The sequence below is a fragment of the Chenopodium album genome, chromosome 15 (genome assembly GCF_948465745.1).
Source record: "Chenopodium album chromosome 15, dcCheAlbu1.1, whole genome shotgun sequence".
Taxonomy (NCBI): domain Eukaryota; kingdom Viridiplantae; phylum Streptophyta; class Magnoliopsida; order Caryophyllales; family Amaranthaceae; genus Chenopodium; species Chenopodium album.
Window position 1 is genome coordinate 5,493,717 of NC_137848.1, and position 17,645 is coordinate 5,511,361.

General features: G+C 32.2%; 2 protein-coding genes across 3 annotated transcripts; both read left to right on the top strand.

The window, feature by feature from the left end:
* The first annotated feature begins 3,361 nt into the window (after positions 1–3,361).
* LOC145582783 (uncharacterized) lies at positions 3,362–8,579 on the top strand. 2 transcript variants are annotated; one of them, XM_081639802.1, is made up of 14 exons: positions 3,362–3,780; positions 5,014–5,125; positions 5,230–5,331; positions 6,019–6,129; positions 6,476–6,559; positions 6,642–6,757; positions 6,833–6,934; positions 7,022–7,135; positions 7,251–7,307; positions 7,394–7,460; positions 7,677–7,730; positions 7,833–7,907; positions 7,998–8,033; positions 8,220–8,579. In XM_081639802.1, exons 1-14 carry the CDS (start codon positions 3,746–3,748, stop codon positions 8,313–8,315), a joined length of 1,161 nt encoding a protein of 386 aa, XP_081495928.1. In that variant the 5' UTR covers positions 3,362–3,745; the 3' UTR covers positions 8,316–8,579. The 2 variants fall into 2 exon arrangements, with proteins under 2 accessions (XP_081495928.1, XP_081495929.1); XM_081639803.1 differs by having other exon boundaries at positions 5,266–5,331.
* Positions 8,580–13,940: 5,361 nt separating this feature from the next.
* On the top strand, positions 13,941–15,061 carry LOC145582784 (putative E3 ubiquitin-protein ligase XERICO). The gene has a single exon (XM_081639804.1). It carries the CDS (start codon positions 14,073–14,075, stop codon positions 14,550–14,552), a length of 480 nt encoding a protein of 159 aa, XP_081495930.1. The 5' UTR covers positions 13,941–14,072; the 3' UTR covers positions 14,553–15,061.
* Positions 15,062–17,645: the final 2,584 nt, after the last annotated feature.

Sequence of the window (17,645 nt, forward strand, 5' to 3'; positions counted from 1 at the left end):
CATGGATATGACAAAGTTTTACGTTGATTGTCAAAAATATACCGCAACTTTCTTTCTTTATTAGCAACTCAATCAAAATTTATGCTTAAATATTTGCTTGTAATACTCCTAAAATGTTGTTGATTTTTATTTCTGCTTGCTAGCGACTCTAATGGATGCAAGCATAAGTCATGTAACATGCGTATAAGAAAGGAAAATTTGTAAAAAATAATCCCAACTTTGGTGTATTCGCTTTTAATAAGCCCAACTTGCGTATTTTCAAAAATAATCCCAACTTTGCCATGTCTTCGCTTTAATTAGGCCCAACAGGTTACTTCACTTAAATCACCTATAATTCCCGGTTACAATCCTACGTGTCATTGCCCGTTAGTAATAGGATTAAATTTAATCCTTTTGCTTTAAAAAGGATGTTTAATACTCCTTTTCCCCAGCTTTCTTTCTCCCTCTCCCCTGTCTCTTGCTTTTCTATGGTGAAGAAAATCCCAAATTTAATTTTTTTTTTTTTTTTAAATTGTTTTCGTTTTCTTTTCATTTGACTATGTCTAGTGGAAGAAGGCAAATCTCTAGTGGGTCATTAGGGTCATCTTCAACATCAAGACATCTTAATCAAGGAAGAAAGCCACCCACCACCACTCACGCGCAACCGCTGCTGCGCTGCACCTCTCACCAAACACAAACCCGAGCAACAGCGATTTCCCAATCACAAACCGCCACCATTGCGCCGCATCAAACCACCATCAATAATCGCCCATCAATCAAACCACCAATCAGCACCCGCAGCAACCCAATTCAGCATCTGCAGCAACCCAGACCACCTCTGGCGCGGCCTTGGGTCCTTCCACCCCTTGCAAATTTTCGGGAGATTACTGGGAGCTAGATGCCTAGCCGCGGCCGCTCCGAGTTTCGCATGTGAGTTGTACGGAATTAATAAGCTTCAACGGTTGAGATTAATTCAATTAATCTAACAGCCAGGTTTATTTATGTGATGAGGATTTTGCTGATTGATGATTGCGAACGGTGATGATGCGTGGGTGATGATGATGGAGCAAAGCAGCCAAGAGAGGAGAAGAAAGTCTGATTGATTTTTGGGGGATTTTCGTGGGTTTTGGTTTGTTTTTCCTTTTTATTTTTAGTTTTGTTATTTAATTATTTTAGTTAGTTTTATGTTCTTGGGAGTGTATGTTCTTGAGTTAGAAGGGGAAGGAGATGATGTTGACAGAAGTGGTTGGGGTGATTACTGAAGCAATTCATTTTTTGGGAGGGAAATTTCCTTTCGTAAGTCAACAGAGTCAACAATGCATTAAGTTCACAATTGTAGCCGGTTACCAGTAAATAGGCCTAATTAAAGCGAAGACATGGCAAAGTTGGGATTATTTTTGAAAATACGCAAGTTGGGCTTATTAAAAGCGAATACACCAAAGTTGGGATTATTTTTTACAAATTTTCCTATAAGAAAATGTATTGCCCTAAATTCAAGGAAATGTAGTGTACTTGTCCATAGAGATTAATTAAGATGTGTGCATTTATATGCACTTTTTTCTAGACGGGATTTAAGTATTTTGTGTACTAATTTATCTTCAATTAGGCAAGTTTTAACATGTTACAAAGATCAAGATCATTGAGGAAAATCATTTTCATCAAATAAAAGAAGACAAAGTGTCATACGTTTGATTAGTATTTAGTCACAACAATGCTACTTCAAGATTTAAGATCAACTCAAGTCTACTCATTTTTCCGCCTTTAATTATATGTACTCAAGTAATTATTAAATAGTAATCATTGTTGATTTAATTTTTAAGCAGCTTAGCTAAGACCCTGTTATTTTCACCTTAAAAAAATAATATTAAGTAAAAATAAGTTCAGTTCAGTTCAGTAAAATTAATTTCAGTTCAGTAAAAATAATTTCAGTTCAGTAAAAATAAGTTCAATTCAGTTTTCTTTAAGAAGAATTATAATAGAAAATCAGTAAAAATAATTTCAATTCAGCAAAAATAATTTAAGTTCAGTAAATTAATTTAAGTTCAGTAAAAATAATTTAAGTTCAGCAAATATAATTTTATTTCAGTAAAAATAATTTTAGTTCAGCAAAAATAAGGTGAAGAGAACGGGGCCTAATACTCCGTATATATGAATTTGAATCCCACAAATTATAAGCTTTAATGAGATGAAATTAAGTATGGAGTGATGAATTGCTTCTAGGAGTACACAATTCTACATGTACAAATCATTACTCCGTATATGAGTTCCTATAAACATTTCGTAGGTGTTTGGTACAAACCTCATAAATGAAACGGAAAGGATTCAAATAAGTAGGGGAAAAGGGTAATGATAAACGTTATCCTAACTATATGTTTGGTATCCTAGTGGAATGGAAACAATTTGAGTAGATTGTGATTAAGGAAACATATTTTGTTTTCACTAGTTTGTCAAGAGGAATAAATTGGGGGATCTAATTACTCCCGAAAACGGTATTTATTACTTTTAACCCATACCAAACAACTAGAAATGAAAACACTTAATTGAATCCGTTTCCTACATCTAAAATTATTATACCAAACGCCCCCTTCATCTCTCATGAAGGTTTTGTTAAACTTAAAAAGTTAAACCTCTCATTTTTCAACTTATTTAAAATTCTGAACTTATAAAATATTTCTTATACTTAGTTAAACCCCTTCAATTTGATGCTATGGTAGCCCTTGTTTAGTTAATCAATATTATAGCGCTACTAAATCAAAGAACTACTCCCTTTGTCCCATAATACATAGACACAGTCAAATATTATATATATGTCAATGCATTAGTTTGACTTTATTTTTATATAATTAAATATTAATTAAAATTATTTTAAAAATTATACGGAGTATTTTTATTATATTAGTAAAAAAATTATGGTCAAACTTAAGTGAAAAAAGTCTAACGTCTCATGTATTGTGGGACGGAGTTACGGAGAGAGTAATTAACTATAGAAATTTTTTTTTTTAATGTATAGAAACGACAAAAAAAAAAAATGAAGAATACAATTGAGATTAAATTTTAAATTTTAAAGTCTATATCGACATGTCTCTAACTTTTACCCATTAATAAAGAGATCAACATATGTTGAACCCTCACTAAAACATGCTTTTAGGGCGTGTTCTCATTAATTGAAATGAGCTGAAATGATTAGAGCTGAACTAAACTAAATTGAAAATAATCTGATGAGAACAGGCCTTAATCTTCTAACATGATTCCTGAGTTAGTGTTTGCTAAACTAAAATGCTTATGGCATGACTATATGCCATTCCATGGGCCCATGCGCATAACTAAACAAATACTTTATCATAAAATTGCGCGCCGTGTCACATATGAGTTCCAAGTTTACAATGAGAATTGTCGAAACACAAGAAATTACTCGTAAATTCAAAAACCCAACAAACAAACTCACCCTTTTCTTTCTCTGTCCTTTCTCCTCTAAAAAAACACAAAGATTTTCCACGAAATTGTTGCTTCATATCATCAGATTCTAATTAAAAACACAAAGAATTCCAATTAATTATCAAAAGAAACACCCATATACACATTGAAATTGTGAGACCTCCCTTTAAAAAAGCCCTTTCTCATCAGGTGATTTCTGATGAGAAGGGTGCTAAATCGTGTTTATTTTTCTGGGTAATGCAATTTTTTTCTTAAAGTGGGTGTTTTTTTCTCGTGATTTTATCACTACCCATTTAATTAATTACCCGCACTTTCCTGGGAAAAAATCAAAATGGAATTTCAGTTAGCATATTCAAATTTTATAAGGTGCGTTTTTCATGATTATTGTCTGTTATTAAGTACTTTTTGTAATATAAAGTTTTCATCTTTGCTTATATACAGTTGTTGTTACAGTTTAGAACTTTATTTTATATGATTACGCAATTTCCCATATTTTTCTGTTTTCCAGAATCTATTTTCTAGGTTGTCTGGGTACAAATTTGCATTTATTAGTGAAAAATTAAGTACAGTATAAATGAAGAGAAGGTTGATTGCTGGGTAACTTATTTTAGACGTTTTTCTGAATTCTATTTTGATATATATATATTTGGTATGTTTAATTGTTTAGTATATTTTTTTGAAATTTGGGAAAATTTTCAAGATTTTAATTAATTATAATTGCAATAGGGTGTGTTGGTCAAAAGGGTACTTGTTAACTTAATTTCTGCGTTACTTGGTTAAATCTCAGATTGGTGATCACACGATTGCTTGTTTATAGAGTTGCTTAGTTAGCTGAAATTAGAATTTAAAAGCACATGCTTATATAAATACTAATCAATCTTGGTCCTTGGATTCATATGCTGAGCTTTTGTGTTAGAATTTTTGGTCCTTTGCATCATATGCTGCGCGTTTGTGCCATATTTCTCGGTCATTTCTATTATATGTTTTACATATGTGCAATATTTCTCGGTCCATTTCTTTGTATTGGCTCTAATTTGGCTACATTGAAGTGGAGTTTTTGAAGGATAGAAGATAATTTTTAGGCTAATAGTTTTGAGATTACTCTCGAAATATTAGTACTTCAATTGTTGTTTGAATGTCAAGTAGTGGCCGCGATTTTTGGCTGCCAAGGTAGAATGCTTTGATGCTTATAATTGTTATGTACTTTCATATGCTTTTTTTAAAAAAAAATTACATATAGCACTTTTGCTTTGAGCTCTTTGTGCATACTTCAATCTGTATGTTTTGCCTTTATCTTTTTTTTTTTGCTTTTTTGAGTTGTTTGCAAATCCTATGTTATTAGCAGAATCAATCTTTCTATTGTTTCCTTTTGTCTCTCTGTGATTACAATCTTTGACCTTATGTTTCCTTTATTGTAATAAATCACTGAAGTTTCATCCTTGAGTTGTGATTAGATTATTATTAGAAGCCCTGTTCGTCTTTGCTCATGTTAATAGTTTTATTATAGGCTTATAGATAAGAATAGTAGATGGGAGACCTTGGTAGAAAACCTCAAACTGTCAAAAAATGTTGTTTACTTTTAAACCTTGTTGGATGCAGAATGGTGAGCAGAAAACCGAATGAATCTTTGCGGCTTGTTTGGACAACTTTCATTGGAATTGTAATTGGTTTTATAGTTGGTGTTTATATTTCACTTCTTTCAGTTTCTAAGGTATGCAGTCTGTTAATATTTTTTAATTTCTCAACTAGTATTTTATAATTTGGGGTTTGATTTCAATAATCAATGTATTTATTTCAATCCCTCTGAAAGCGCAGACTAATCCAGTGAACTGCCTTCCTGTGGTAATTCAGCCCTCTACCAACCAACAAGTAAACGAGGCTGTTAAACAAAATCAATTGTTAAATGACACAGCAAAGGTAAATATTCTGTTTACCATTGCATCTTTCAAAGCTGTATTCAACCCTACTGTGAGCTTAAAGTTCCTACTCCTGAGCATAATATACATCACGTAAAATCTTAAGTGAAGTTTTGAACATGCTATCCTAAGAAATTCTGAGATGAGAATAAGGATTGTTTGATAACTTGTAGTTCTGTTCTGGTTTTTTCATGATTGATGCTTTTGGTTGGGGTTTGTGCCTGTAGGTGAAGGATCCCTTCTTAAAAGGCAGCCTTTCCCTTCAACCCAAAAAAGACTTTAGTTGTTTGATGACTGCAAGTTTTATGTCTGATAAACAATTCAATTTTCCCCTCTTGCTTTCATTTTGTTGGGGGGGAGGGGGGTGTTATCATCTCCTTCAACCTCTTTATTTCTCCGATAAGTTAAACTTGCTATTGTACATGCACACCAGTCTTTTTCTTTTTCTGTTACACTGCTCTTTCATGTAATTTTATCCTGTCAGTAAAATACATTAGGCAACTTCATTCATGTTAAACTGCGGTCTTTCTGCATGATTCTGTACTTCTGAACCCACCTTTACTCATTGCAAGATCAGGCATCATGTATGTATTTCATTTTAGGCATTTCTGCTCTGATGTATGGGACTAATCTTCTAAATTTCTTATCACTTAATAATATTTGTTGTTTGATTGTCATGGATTCTCAGATGCCATTGTGGGCCCAATCAAACCCTAGCGGTGCAGAGAGACTACCGCCAGGGATAGTTGCTTCTAAGTCAGATCTCTATCTCCGTAGACTATGGGGTCTTCCTAGTGAGGTATGTGAACATATCATAACAAGTCTCTGAACTTTCTTCTCACATACACCTTACTTTTAAACTCTCTTCTGATATGTAGATCCTCCTCTTTTAATCACTATCCTTGATACTTGTTGGACAAAACATCTTTACTCTGTTTCCCACATTACACTTTTCTGGTTAATAGGGGTCTGAGTGATGATGTGAAGGAATAAATATGCAAGAGAAGTGTAGTTTTCAACTTTTATTTACGTACTTTAAAGTCTCTTGATAAATTGCATTTTCAGCACAAAGATTGACTTTTATTCCTTTTGATAGTAGAATTTTGAATATTGAATATAACACTGGTTCATAATGGCTTCTGCAGGATCTGAAAACCAAGCCTAAGTATCTAGTGACCTTCACAGTTGGCTTAGATATGAAGGAAAATATTGACAAAGCAGTTAAAAAGGTTTCCTTCTAGCACTTTTAAGTCCTTTATTACTGCTAACATCATCTTTGTATTAATTATATGCTCTTTAATCCTTGTACAGTTCTCAGACAACTTCACTATTCTCCTCTTCCATTACGATGGTAAGACAACTGAATGGGATCAGTTTGAGTGGTCAAAACGTGCTATTCATGTCAGTGCTCGAAAACAGACAAAATGGTTAGTACTTTTATTCTAAGGCAACTGGGTCAGATTAATTATCATACTAATCTGTTCTTTCATTGTATGGTTTAGGTGGTATGCAAAACGATTTCTACATCCTGACATTGTGGCACCATATGATTACATCTTTATCTGGGACGAAGATTTGGGAGTGGATGATTTTGATTCTGAAAAGTTAGCACTCTTTCTGCATCATATCCTCTAATGTCTTGAGCTATTCAGTACAGAACTTTCATCATTTATTCTTTGTTGAATTTTCAGATACGTTGATTTGGTTAAGAAACATGGTTTGGAAATTTCACAGCCTGGTGTGGATCCTAAAAGTCCGTTTACATGGCAGATGACAAGGAAAAGACATGACAGTGAAGTTCACAAGTAATAACTACTAATGATATATTATGCCCAGTTATCTTCCTTTGCAACTGAAGCAGGATTTCAATATTAATTACCAAAATATTGATCTGGGTTGTTTCTTGGGTGCACTTTGCAGGAGCACAGAGGAGAAACCAGGATGGTGCAAGGACCCACATCTACCCCCATGTGCTGCGTATGTGAACTCTTTACTAATCTTAAGGAGCAACTTCTTTTTCTATCAAATCCTGCAGATGTTAACTGATCTTATTATGTGCACAGATTTGTAGAAATTATGGCTCCAGTGTTCTCTCGAGATGCATGGCGTTGTGTTTGGCATATGCTTCAGGTATGCTGTGCTTTCATGATTGGAGAGGCCAACTATTCTAGTTGGTAAAGTTTTTAGGGAAAACTCCCAGGATTTTGGATTCAATCATGTATGCATTACTGAAATAAACTACATAACTATTAACTAGGCGTATTTTAACAATGTTAAGTATGTGGACATTATTCTTCTTAACTCCATGTTCTGAATCTTGACTATGGTTACTCAATAACATTGCAGAATGACTTGGTCCATGGATGGGGCCTTGACTTTGCCCTCCGAAAATGTGTGGAGGTTTGTGGCTGAATCTTGGAACACATCCTTTATGTGAATTCAGAAAGTCCTTAAGTTTGGTGTATTGATTTCTCTGTTTTTTTTTTCTTCACCCAAACACAGCCTGCATACGAAAAAATAGGAGTTGTAGATGCTCAATGGATTGTTCATAAACGCGTTCCATCACTTGGTAACCAGGTACAATATTCTAGAAGAATTTTTCTTAGCTCCTATCTGTCTCTTTCTTTCATTTCACTGATTTATACTGTCAAATTGGGTTTGTGTCAGGGTGAATCATTAGACGGGGTTTCTCCTTGGCAAGGGGTATGTGAACTGTTTGTTCATCTTCAATTATATACTCTACTTACGTAAACCATTAAAAACATTGTAATATTGTAACGGTATTTCCCTAGCTGATCATGATTGGCTTGAGCCAGCATTCGGTCCACACCAGGAAACTTCGAATTAGTAACGTTTCTGATGACTTTAAGTCCTTATTAATTCATGCAGGTGCGGAAAAGATGTGAAAGGGAATGGAAGATGTTTGAGAGTCGATTAAACAACGCCGAGAAGGCACATCAGAAGAATATGGGAAACACCACATAATCAGGGTACCACCATAAAACATTTATTCTTTGTGCAAAGAAAATATTAGGCCAAAAAAAGTGATAGAACATAAGATAAAGTTCACCAAATTATAGGTTTTTTGGCAATATCAGGCAACAATTATTGTGTTTTCCCTTGGAGTTTTTTGTCTGTAGAGCTCTAGTATTTGAGTGGTTGATGATGTTCTTTTTTAGATGTATATATAAATATACAACAACCAGCAATTATTTTCAAGGGAAAGTAAATATAATTTATATTTGCATAGTTACAAATTTTACATGAAATATTATTTAAAAGCTTATTGCAAAATTAATTCAATTATGAATGAAAATTAGATAGATTGAGGGCCTGTTCATATTTACTGAACTGAGCTGAACTGAACTGATTGGAACTGAACTGATTGGAACTGAACTGAACTGAACTGAACTGATTGGAACTGAACTGAACTGAATTAAGCTGAAATGAATATTTTATGTGAGAGGGAAATTAAGAGCTGAACTGAACTGAACTGAACTGAACTGATTGGAACTGAACTGAACTGAACTGAACTGATTGGAACTGAGCTGAACTGAACTGATTGGAGCTGAACTGAACTGAACTGAACTGAAATTAAGTAAATATGAACAGGCCCTGAGATTGTGAGACAGACAGACAGAGCGGTAGATGGATTAGGTAGGCAGATAAGTGCAATTCCCTAAAAATGAGTATTGTGGGAATAAAAGTGGGTTAGGAGCTCTTAATCTTTAATCTCAACTTTCATTGCATTTAGACATGTTAATTAGGCGATTTTGGTCTGTCACATTGGATTTGAGTTGGTGAATCTAAATTCTTAGATTTAAGATAGACATAGTTCTACTTTTAGAAATTTTGTTGAAGATTTTGGATCTGATTAAATAATTTTTTTCCGTTATATCCGTTGTGGTACTTTAAGTAAATCTTGTCAAGTTTGATTATCTGAGTTTATATATCTCAAAATTCGAGGAAATTTTTTTAAAAAAAGGTATATTTATTTTTCCAACTCTTTAAGATATTTTAAAGATAATTTTAATCGACTTTTTCCATAACATGATTGGTTGAGACGAATTTTTGGATTGGGTTACCTTTTATAGCTTGTATAAAGACATTATTTTAGGTTACACTTTGTTTTTTATGTATTTTTTCAAAAAAAAAAAAAAAAAAATTATTGTTATTTTTTTTTTTTGACGACATTTATTTTTTAATATCAATGCCTTGGCACTTTATGAACTTTTGGATATCTGGAGTATAACTTTTTCCCAGCACTTTGTATTTTAGTTGACGTAGATAATTATTTACAAAAAGACTGCACATCAAAATGAAAGATAAGAACTTGAGCACTAAAAGTTCAATTTTATCAATTATTCAAATATAATATGCATCTGTCACTCATATCGCGTACAAAAAAACTAATATGTATTTTTAAGAAGAAGCACAAAGGCAAGTAATGAGAATCTATCCTAGAATCCTCTAATATTGAGGAAAAACTCCAACTTTCTAAGTTTTTTTTTTTTTTTTTTTTTTTTTTTTTTTTTTTTTTTTTTTTTTTTTGGACAAGAACTTTCTAAGCTATCTAGCATGTATTGATTGATGCAACATAAAAGGGGCTTGCAACATATGTCAATAACAATGGTCATTGTACCTATCAAAAAATCCGTTAACAAAAACAACACCTCATGAGCAAAAGGATATAGCTCTGTGGCTAACGTACAATTATACAACCACACAATCTAGTTCTCAAGGTTTAGGATTTGAAGCTCATGGGTAGCTTAGGCGAGGGAAATAGATTTAAAGGGCTCTCACTTAAACTGAGTTTTAAATCTTAAATAGGTGATCCGATTAAAAGACACAGTCGCACACTCGCATATATATATTTAATACGTGTAATATTAAATAAAAAGCTAATGTACTCCGGATATGGTTGCACTTGGCTTTATACATTAGTATAACTTTCTAAGTGATGCATTTAGGAACACTCTATTTTCTAATTGAAAAAGACATAAGCATAAAAGAATTACTTCATAAAATGAAGTAAGGCTTTCATTGTTTTGCTTACTATATAGAAATAGGTAAAAGTTGTTTTGTTTTGATTCGGTTAGTTGAGTAAAAAGTAAATGGAAGGACATGATCACATGAAGAGAGCTTATATTGTAAGTTCTCTTGTAATCTCTATTCTTCCATTTTTGGAGCAAGTAAAGGTGATAGTTTAATAAATGTCTCCACCTTTCTTTGTCAATATGTTCAATTTCTGATCTTTCGTGAGGTAGAACATACAAACACTTATGTGGCAGAAAAAAATTATGGAGCAGTTCATCTTGTGTGTAACTAGCCATACCGTAAGATCATTTATAAAATTATAAAGTAACCTATATAACACTGATTAAGTAATCCCTATAATACTGACCGAGTAACCCTATAACACTAACCGAGTAACCCAATAACACTGACGAAGTAACCCCTTAATACTGACTAGTAACCCTTATTACAATAACGAAGTAACCTTGTCACACGATGTGACCAGCCACATATAAGACTTTGTGATTATGGAGTTATCATATTTGCAAAATGGAAAAAAATACAAAATTTCATAATATGATACTACTATGTATTATAAGTCTGTCCAACTGTGTCATATATAAATTCATCATTGAATAACAAATTTAAGATTATGGCCTGTTCTCTTCAGCTTATTTTTAGTTCACTTCAATTTTTAATTTCCTTCTCTTATAAAATATTCAGTTCATTTCAATTTACTTCATCTCAATTCAGTAAATGAAAACAGGCCCTAAATTATCTCAATTTTAGAGATTTACTTTTATAAACAGTATAATATAGTTGACATAAAAAAAGTAAACAAAAGAATTTCTTTCAACCAAAAAAATCAACACATGCACACAACACCATATTGAAAGCCAAGTTGCAAAACAAAGAGAGCTAATTCAAAGGTTGGCTTAAATACAACCGACTTAAACACTAAAAACTCATCAAAATGATGCCGATTGAAAAGATAGCACCCCCACCACTACCACCTTTAAAAAGTAGTATACCAAAAGTCTATGAAAAAGGTACTTGAAAATTGCCAAATTATCTTTTAAAATTAAAAGCTAAAAAGCAAAGTATTATGTCTAGCTAACACCAATCTATGATTTCTATTATATTTTATAACCACACATTGAAGATAAACCTTCAATTTTATTTTATTTTTTTACTTCTTTTTTTTTATAGCAAAATAAAAGGATGAAAGTATCAAAAAAAATAAAAAATTAATTACTTATAAAATGGTCATTTTCTTTGAAATTAATTCATTTAAACAAATCAAATACTAGAAATTTATTAAAAATGGCCCCCTCCTAATCTACTATGATAAGCATAGATGGGCCTTGGCTGGACACTATAGACAATTCCCGGTTGTCTACAACAACCAATCGGCCCACACGTAAGCATAGTATAAGTATACGCGTAAATCTTGGGCTTTTCAATTCATCGTTAAAAAAAAAACGAAAATAATACTTGTACATAATTCTTACGTCCTATAATGTCTTACTTGTATACTCCCTCTGGTCCTATTTTTTTGCCCCATAATTAATTTTTGAGTCAACTTTTAATAATTTTGACCGTAAATTTCCATTAATATATAAGAGGTAATATAGTCAAGTGGGATCTTGTTGAATTCGTCGAATTATACATTTTATTAATATCAAGTTTTTATAATTTTTACATTTATAGATCTTTTGATATATCCGTTTTAACACACATCTCGAAAACCGTGAAAAATCCAATAGAGCAAAAAAAAAGGGACAAGGGAGTAATATGTAGTGAATGTTTCTATTTTCATAGTCTATTGTAGTTACTCTTATGTGATATATAGTTTGATTCATTCTAATGTGAAATTTTATAATAAACGACTTTATATAATTAAAGATATTAGTGGTTAAAGAACAGTGTTGAAGGTAGGGTGTGCAAAAATGGACCTCAACCGTAAAATCGACCAGGATCGGACTGGGAGATTTCGGGTCGGTCTTCATTACTCACAAATTGGCGATTCCGGATTTCCGGTCCGGGTAAAAACCGGAATATTCCAGTCCGGACCGGAAAGTGTATTTTTGTAATATTTTGGATAAAAATATTAAATTTAATGTTTATTTTTCTAAAAAATTTAGGTACAAAAGTTGTAATTTATAAATTCTAAGTGCAATATAGGAAAGACGCAAACAAAAACAAGACATTAAAAATGTATGTATATATTAAGATACTAAAATGCAAAAAATAAAAAAATAAAAACAAAAGAATATAACCGGTCCATTCCGGTCCAAAACCGGACCGGAATAAACAGGTCCGGACCGGAACCCGGACTGGTTAATTCCGGTCCCGATCCCCAAAAAAGTCGATTTTGGGTTCCGGTCCGGTCCGTTTTGGACCGGTGCACAGCCCTAATTGAAGGAGCATCTAAGGATATTTTCTCCTTATTTATTTAATTTATTTCAAAATTTTAAAATGAATATAAAAATATTAATCAAAGAAGTAAATAAAAACCTTTACCTTTTATATGTGCCTGGTATATATAAAGAATTAGAATAAATGATAAGTATTTTATAATAAATACTAGTGATGAATAGCTTAAGTGGTTAAAATTTTCCTCCTAGCTCTAACAGATTATGAGATCGATTCTCATCCTCGCCCTAATGGCTCTCTAAACACTAAAAAATACGAAGTATATATTTAAAAATTCTCGTTCTCCTTTCATCCCTTTATTAGAGGCCTATTTATAATATTTTATCATGCTTAAACTAATACTCCCTCCGTTTTTTTTATTTGCATCACTTTCCTTTTATGGGTGTTTTTTTTTTTATTTGCATCACTTCTATATAAAATAACTTTACACTATACTTTATTATTTCTCTCTCTTACTTTAAACCCCTCTCAAATTAATTTATCATTTCTCTCTCTTATGGTCCCCACTATTCTCTCACATATTTTCACTTTTATGGTCCCACATTACTTTTACCATAATAAATTATTTATCTACTCACCTTATTAATTCATTCTCCTAAAACTCCGTGCATCAAGTGATGTAAATAAAAAAAAATGAATATTATACAATTATTATGTGTATTAAATTGCTTATTGTTATTACTATCATGGCATTTTAATTCAATTAATATTTACACTTTTCACTTAAGTCAAGAAAGTTCTTCTTTCTCTCTCTTAGTTGTGACAAAAGTGGGTCCCACTTCCATCTACCTTGCCACATTCCATACTCCTATTGGTAGTTGTAGAATCAATAGGACACGTGGCTAAGTGAAACTTTCCCTTTTTATTTACGAACCGCTAAAACTAAAAATCCAAACACGCCCTTATTTTTTACTCAATTTGATTTTATTTCATTTTTAATTTTTAATTTTAATCACAACTTTCATCTTATAAACACCTTACACGTATAACCACGTGTCAATAATCCGCCCACCTCTACTCTTCTTTTTTTTATTTATTTTTTTAAAAAAAAAATTAACCATGGTTAAGTTAACTAACTCACATATCTAGTTTAGTTAATTAATCAAACCAACAAAAACCCCCCTTATTTATTAATTGACCCCCTCTTGCTGTCTACTCCTAGAGTTTTAGCCCCTCCAAAAACTCCAAAATTTTCCCTCTCTTAAAAAAAAACCCTTATTTTCTCTCTCTAAAATCTATTGAATTGAAAAAAATTGGAAAAAAGTTGAAAAAAAAAGGAAACAAAAAAAAATGGGATTGTCGAATTTCCCGAGTCCAGCAGAAGGCGTTTTACCCGTGTTAGTAATGAACACAGTAATGTCAGTAGCAATCCTAAAGAATTTACTGCGGTCATTTCTTCAATTAGTAGGGGCAGTAAATTGGATTACGAGTAATTTCGAGACGAATCCAACATCCACGGTAACAGCATCGACCGCGACAATAACAACAACTAGTATAAGTGAGACGAGGCGATTAAGGGGTATTTCAATTACCCAATTCAAGTATTTGTGTGCTAACAATAACAATAGTTATCGCGGTAAAAATAAGAATATTCAAGACGAAGATATGAAAAATGGGATAGAAGGAGAGTGCTGTGTTTGTTTATGTAAATTTGAAGATGAAGAAGAGGTGAGTGAATTATCTTGCAAGCATTTCTTTCATAGAAATTGCTTGGAAAAGTGGTTTGATAATCATCATACTACTTGTCCACTTTGCAGATCCATCCACTAAATTAAACAAACCTTTAATTTTAATTTTTTTTTTAATTTGGGGGATAATTTAGGTGGGTGGTTGAGGATGAGGATGACCACACTTTTTTTTTTTGGGAGACTTTTTGAGGAGCCTTTTTCTTTGATTTAATTCTCTCTCTTTTTTTTTTTTTTTTTTTTTTTTTGGGAAGAGGGTTCCTTTTGTTAATTTGGAACCCTTCATTTTTATTTTCCTATGTTTTACAGCAAAGTAGAGAAAAAAAAAAAAATGGAACTTTGCTGTTGTAGATTTGTAGAGTGTTGTTGTGTGTTTGTTTAAAGCACCAATAATATCAAAAAAAAAAAAATGAAGGGTTCAAAATTTTTTGCTGTAAAGTTAATTGTCTTAATTTTCAATTTGTGTAAATTTAATGCTTTGTAAAATCCAATATCAAGTTTTAGGTATCACCTTGCGGCTCCCGGTCTACCATGTCGATGATAATTAACCAACTAAGCCAATTCGCATCCAAACAAAATTAGCGGTACTTCTTGTTGTTGTTTCAACATGCAAAAGGCCAGGTTGTTGTAGTTGTTGCTTGGTTTTTAGGTCTGCAACAAATGATATCAGAAGTAGCAAGAAAATCTTTATTTTTTAAATAATAATTTTTATATATATATAAAAAAGTTGTATTTATCAGAATAAAAAAAGTTTTTGTCTGAATCTACAACATGCTGTGGAGGGCAGTATGATGTTACTAGAAATGGTCCATCACAAAATTTAGGCAGTTTTGATTTTTGGTAAAATTTACAAACTTTAATTTATCATCTTTCTTCTTTCTTCTTCTACTCTTATCATGACAGTTATTATTGGCTAAACACATGTGAAGGCTTCCTATTCTTGGCAACATCAATCATTGGTGCCATCTCTATTTAGTGGACCTATTTTCAATTTCTATCTTTTATTTTATTTTTTAAGACTGAGCCCTTACATAAAATAATATAAAAACTAAGGTTAAAATGTTTTACTCTGTATTTCTTACTAATTTATTACTTTTATGTTGTGGTCCACTGGTCCTGCCTTTCTTCTATGAATGTGTAATGTGTATCCAGAAAATATAATTTCCTGGGTCTTATAAAGTGTGCTAAAATGACATTTTTGTTGTGTTACATATTACATATTGTAATGTATTTTGGTCTTGTTATTATAAGGTAGCTAGCAGAGTACTGCCTGTGGCACCATCTAAGTGACCTTATAAGTAATTATGGTTTTTGTGCTGTGATTTTCTCACTATATCAGTTGATATTTAATCTGTACAATGGAAATTCGATATGAAAAATCAATTTTGGTGTGCGAAAATCAGACGTCACATGCATGGACTTTCGAGTCATCCCATGCATGGACTTTCGAGTCATGAATCCATGCATGTAAAGTGTTTTATTATGTGGTTTATGAGATTTTAAGCTAAACTTAACACACTCTGCTCATAAGCTAATGTAATTATCAGTGAAAAATGTTGGAAGGGTTCTTCACCCTTTTCCATGCCCTGAATAAAGCAATGATAAGTACGTGACTGAGCATGGAAAGGGGTAGATGAAATGTACGGAGTTATTCTTTCCATGTGCTAATATTTTGTCTACATTATAGGAAAAAGCTTCCTTTGTTCTAACTAATAATACTAAGAACTAAACCATATTAAGCTTTTTTAGCAAAACAATCATGAAATTGATTAATGCCATTCATGATAAAAATGCAAACACAAGAACATAAGATCATGTCTATGCCATAGAAGCCAAATATCTTAAAACAAGTTTAAAAAAAATGGTGTACTATTTCCTTGTAACAGATACAAGATTTTGTTTTTCCTTTTGGATGGTAATGTATTAGAACTATCTCATTTCCAAGATCCTATATTCTCTTCCAATGCTAAGGAAAGAGTCGAATTTGTGACCTCAAAGTACAATAGGCAAACCATTAGCGAAATATTCATGCATATATTTCGTATATCAATAGCTCCTATTAATTATGTTCGAAGAAGGAACACACAACAACATGGAAATCTTATATGAACCAGGCACACAACAAAAATAAAACAAATGAAAGCTTGAATATGTGCAATTATTTACCCTGCATTCATGAAGACCTTCCTGAGTTCTGATTTCTTTTTCTTGATAAATTCCTCAGCTTTGACATCTACGTAGACTTCATCTTCTCCCTTGTTAGCAATAGCAACATCCTTCTGGTCATTAAATCCTTTGGTTTTAACATCATTTTCGCCGTCGATCATAAGCTGCTTCAGCTTCTGTTTGATGAATTCCTCTGCTTCGACATTAATATCTGACGTATCTCCCTCGTATTTCACAGGACAAGTAAAACTCTTTACAAACTTTTTGCCATTGTTGTTGAATGCAGATTTCGCACCATTAAGATTCCTAGAAGGAGACAACACGTGAGAGAAGTATATGTCATACTCATTTAATATAGTCATATTTCACAAATATATATACTTCCATACATACACAAACATTCACACATAAACATATAATCAAATATGTTGATATGTATTTATACATTGGTTTATAATTTTGCAGTTCAATTCAATATTCTGTTCAACATTATTAGGCAGAACTTTAGAAACTTCATGTACATTAATGTTATAGGTCATGTTAATGAAACCTAAATTATGCTTCCTTATGCAAAAAAGGCAAAGAATAAAGCTTAACTTTGCCTATATGATTCTCTAAGGAATAACAGGAAGTGTAAGAGTTTTAACTCGAGCTGTCACGACACGATAAGCCGATAACTCTTTGCATTGCGTACACAAGAATGTTCATAGGAAAGGTTTCCTGCAGGGTACATCACTAATCACTATTGGATTATCATTATTGAGTTGAATTAACTACAATCAATCTCACTTTGTTGGTTAACTTCATCCAATACGAAAGTGTTTAAAGATCTTACTAGAAGCTGAGCTGCACACAACTTATGTTAATGACTTATAATTAACAACCATTTTTGGTCACTTTCATTACCTATAAAAGTACATTTATTTAACAAAGTGAAGTTTAGATGTATGGGTCAACAAGCATACATAATAAAAATTGAAGAAAAAAGTGGGTTTACATTTGTAGGTATGAA

Bases quoted from the DNA above. Each gene is read 5' to 3' on its own strand.
- LOC145582783 (XM_081639802.1), top strand. From the start codon at position 3,746: ATGGAATTTCAGTTAGCATATTCAAATTTTATAAG. The intron at 5,332-6,018 runs GTAAATATTCTG...ATGGATTCTCAG, and splicing joins TGTTAAATGACACAGCAAAG to ATGCCATTGTGGGCCCAATC. The intron at 7,308-7,393 runs GTATGTGAACTC...TTATGTGCACAG, and splicing joins CATCTACCCCCATGTGCTGC to ATTTGTAGAAATTATGGCTC.
- LOC145582784 (XM_081639804.1), top strand. From the start codon at position 14,073: ATGGGATTGTCGAATTTCCCGAGTCCAGCAGAAGGCGTTTTACCCGTG.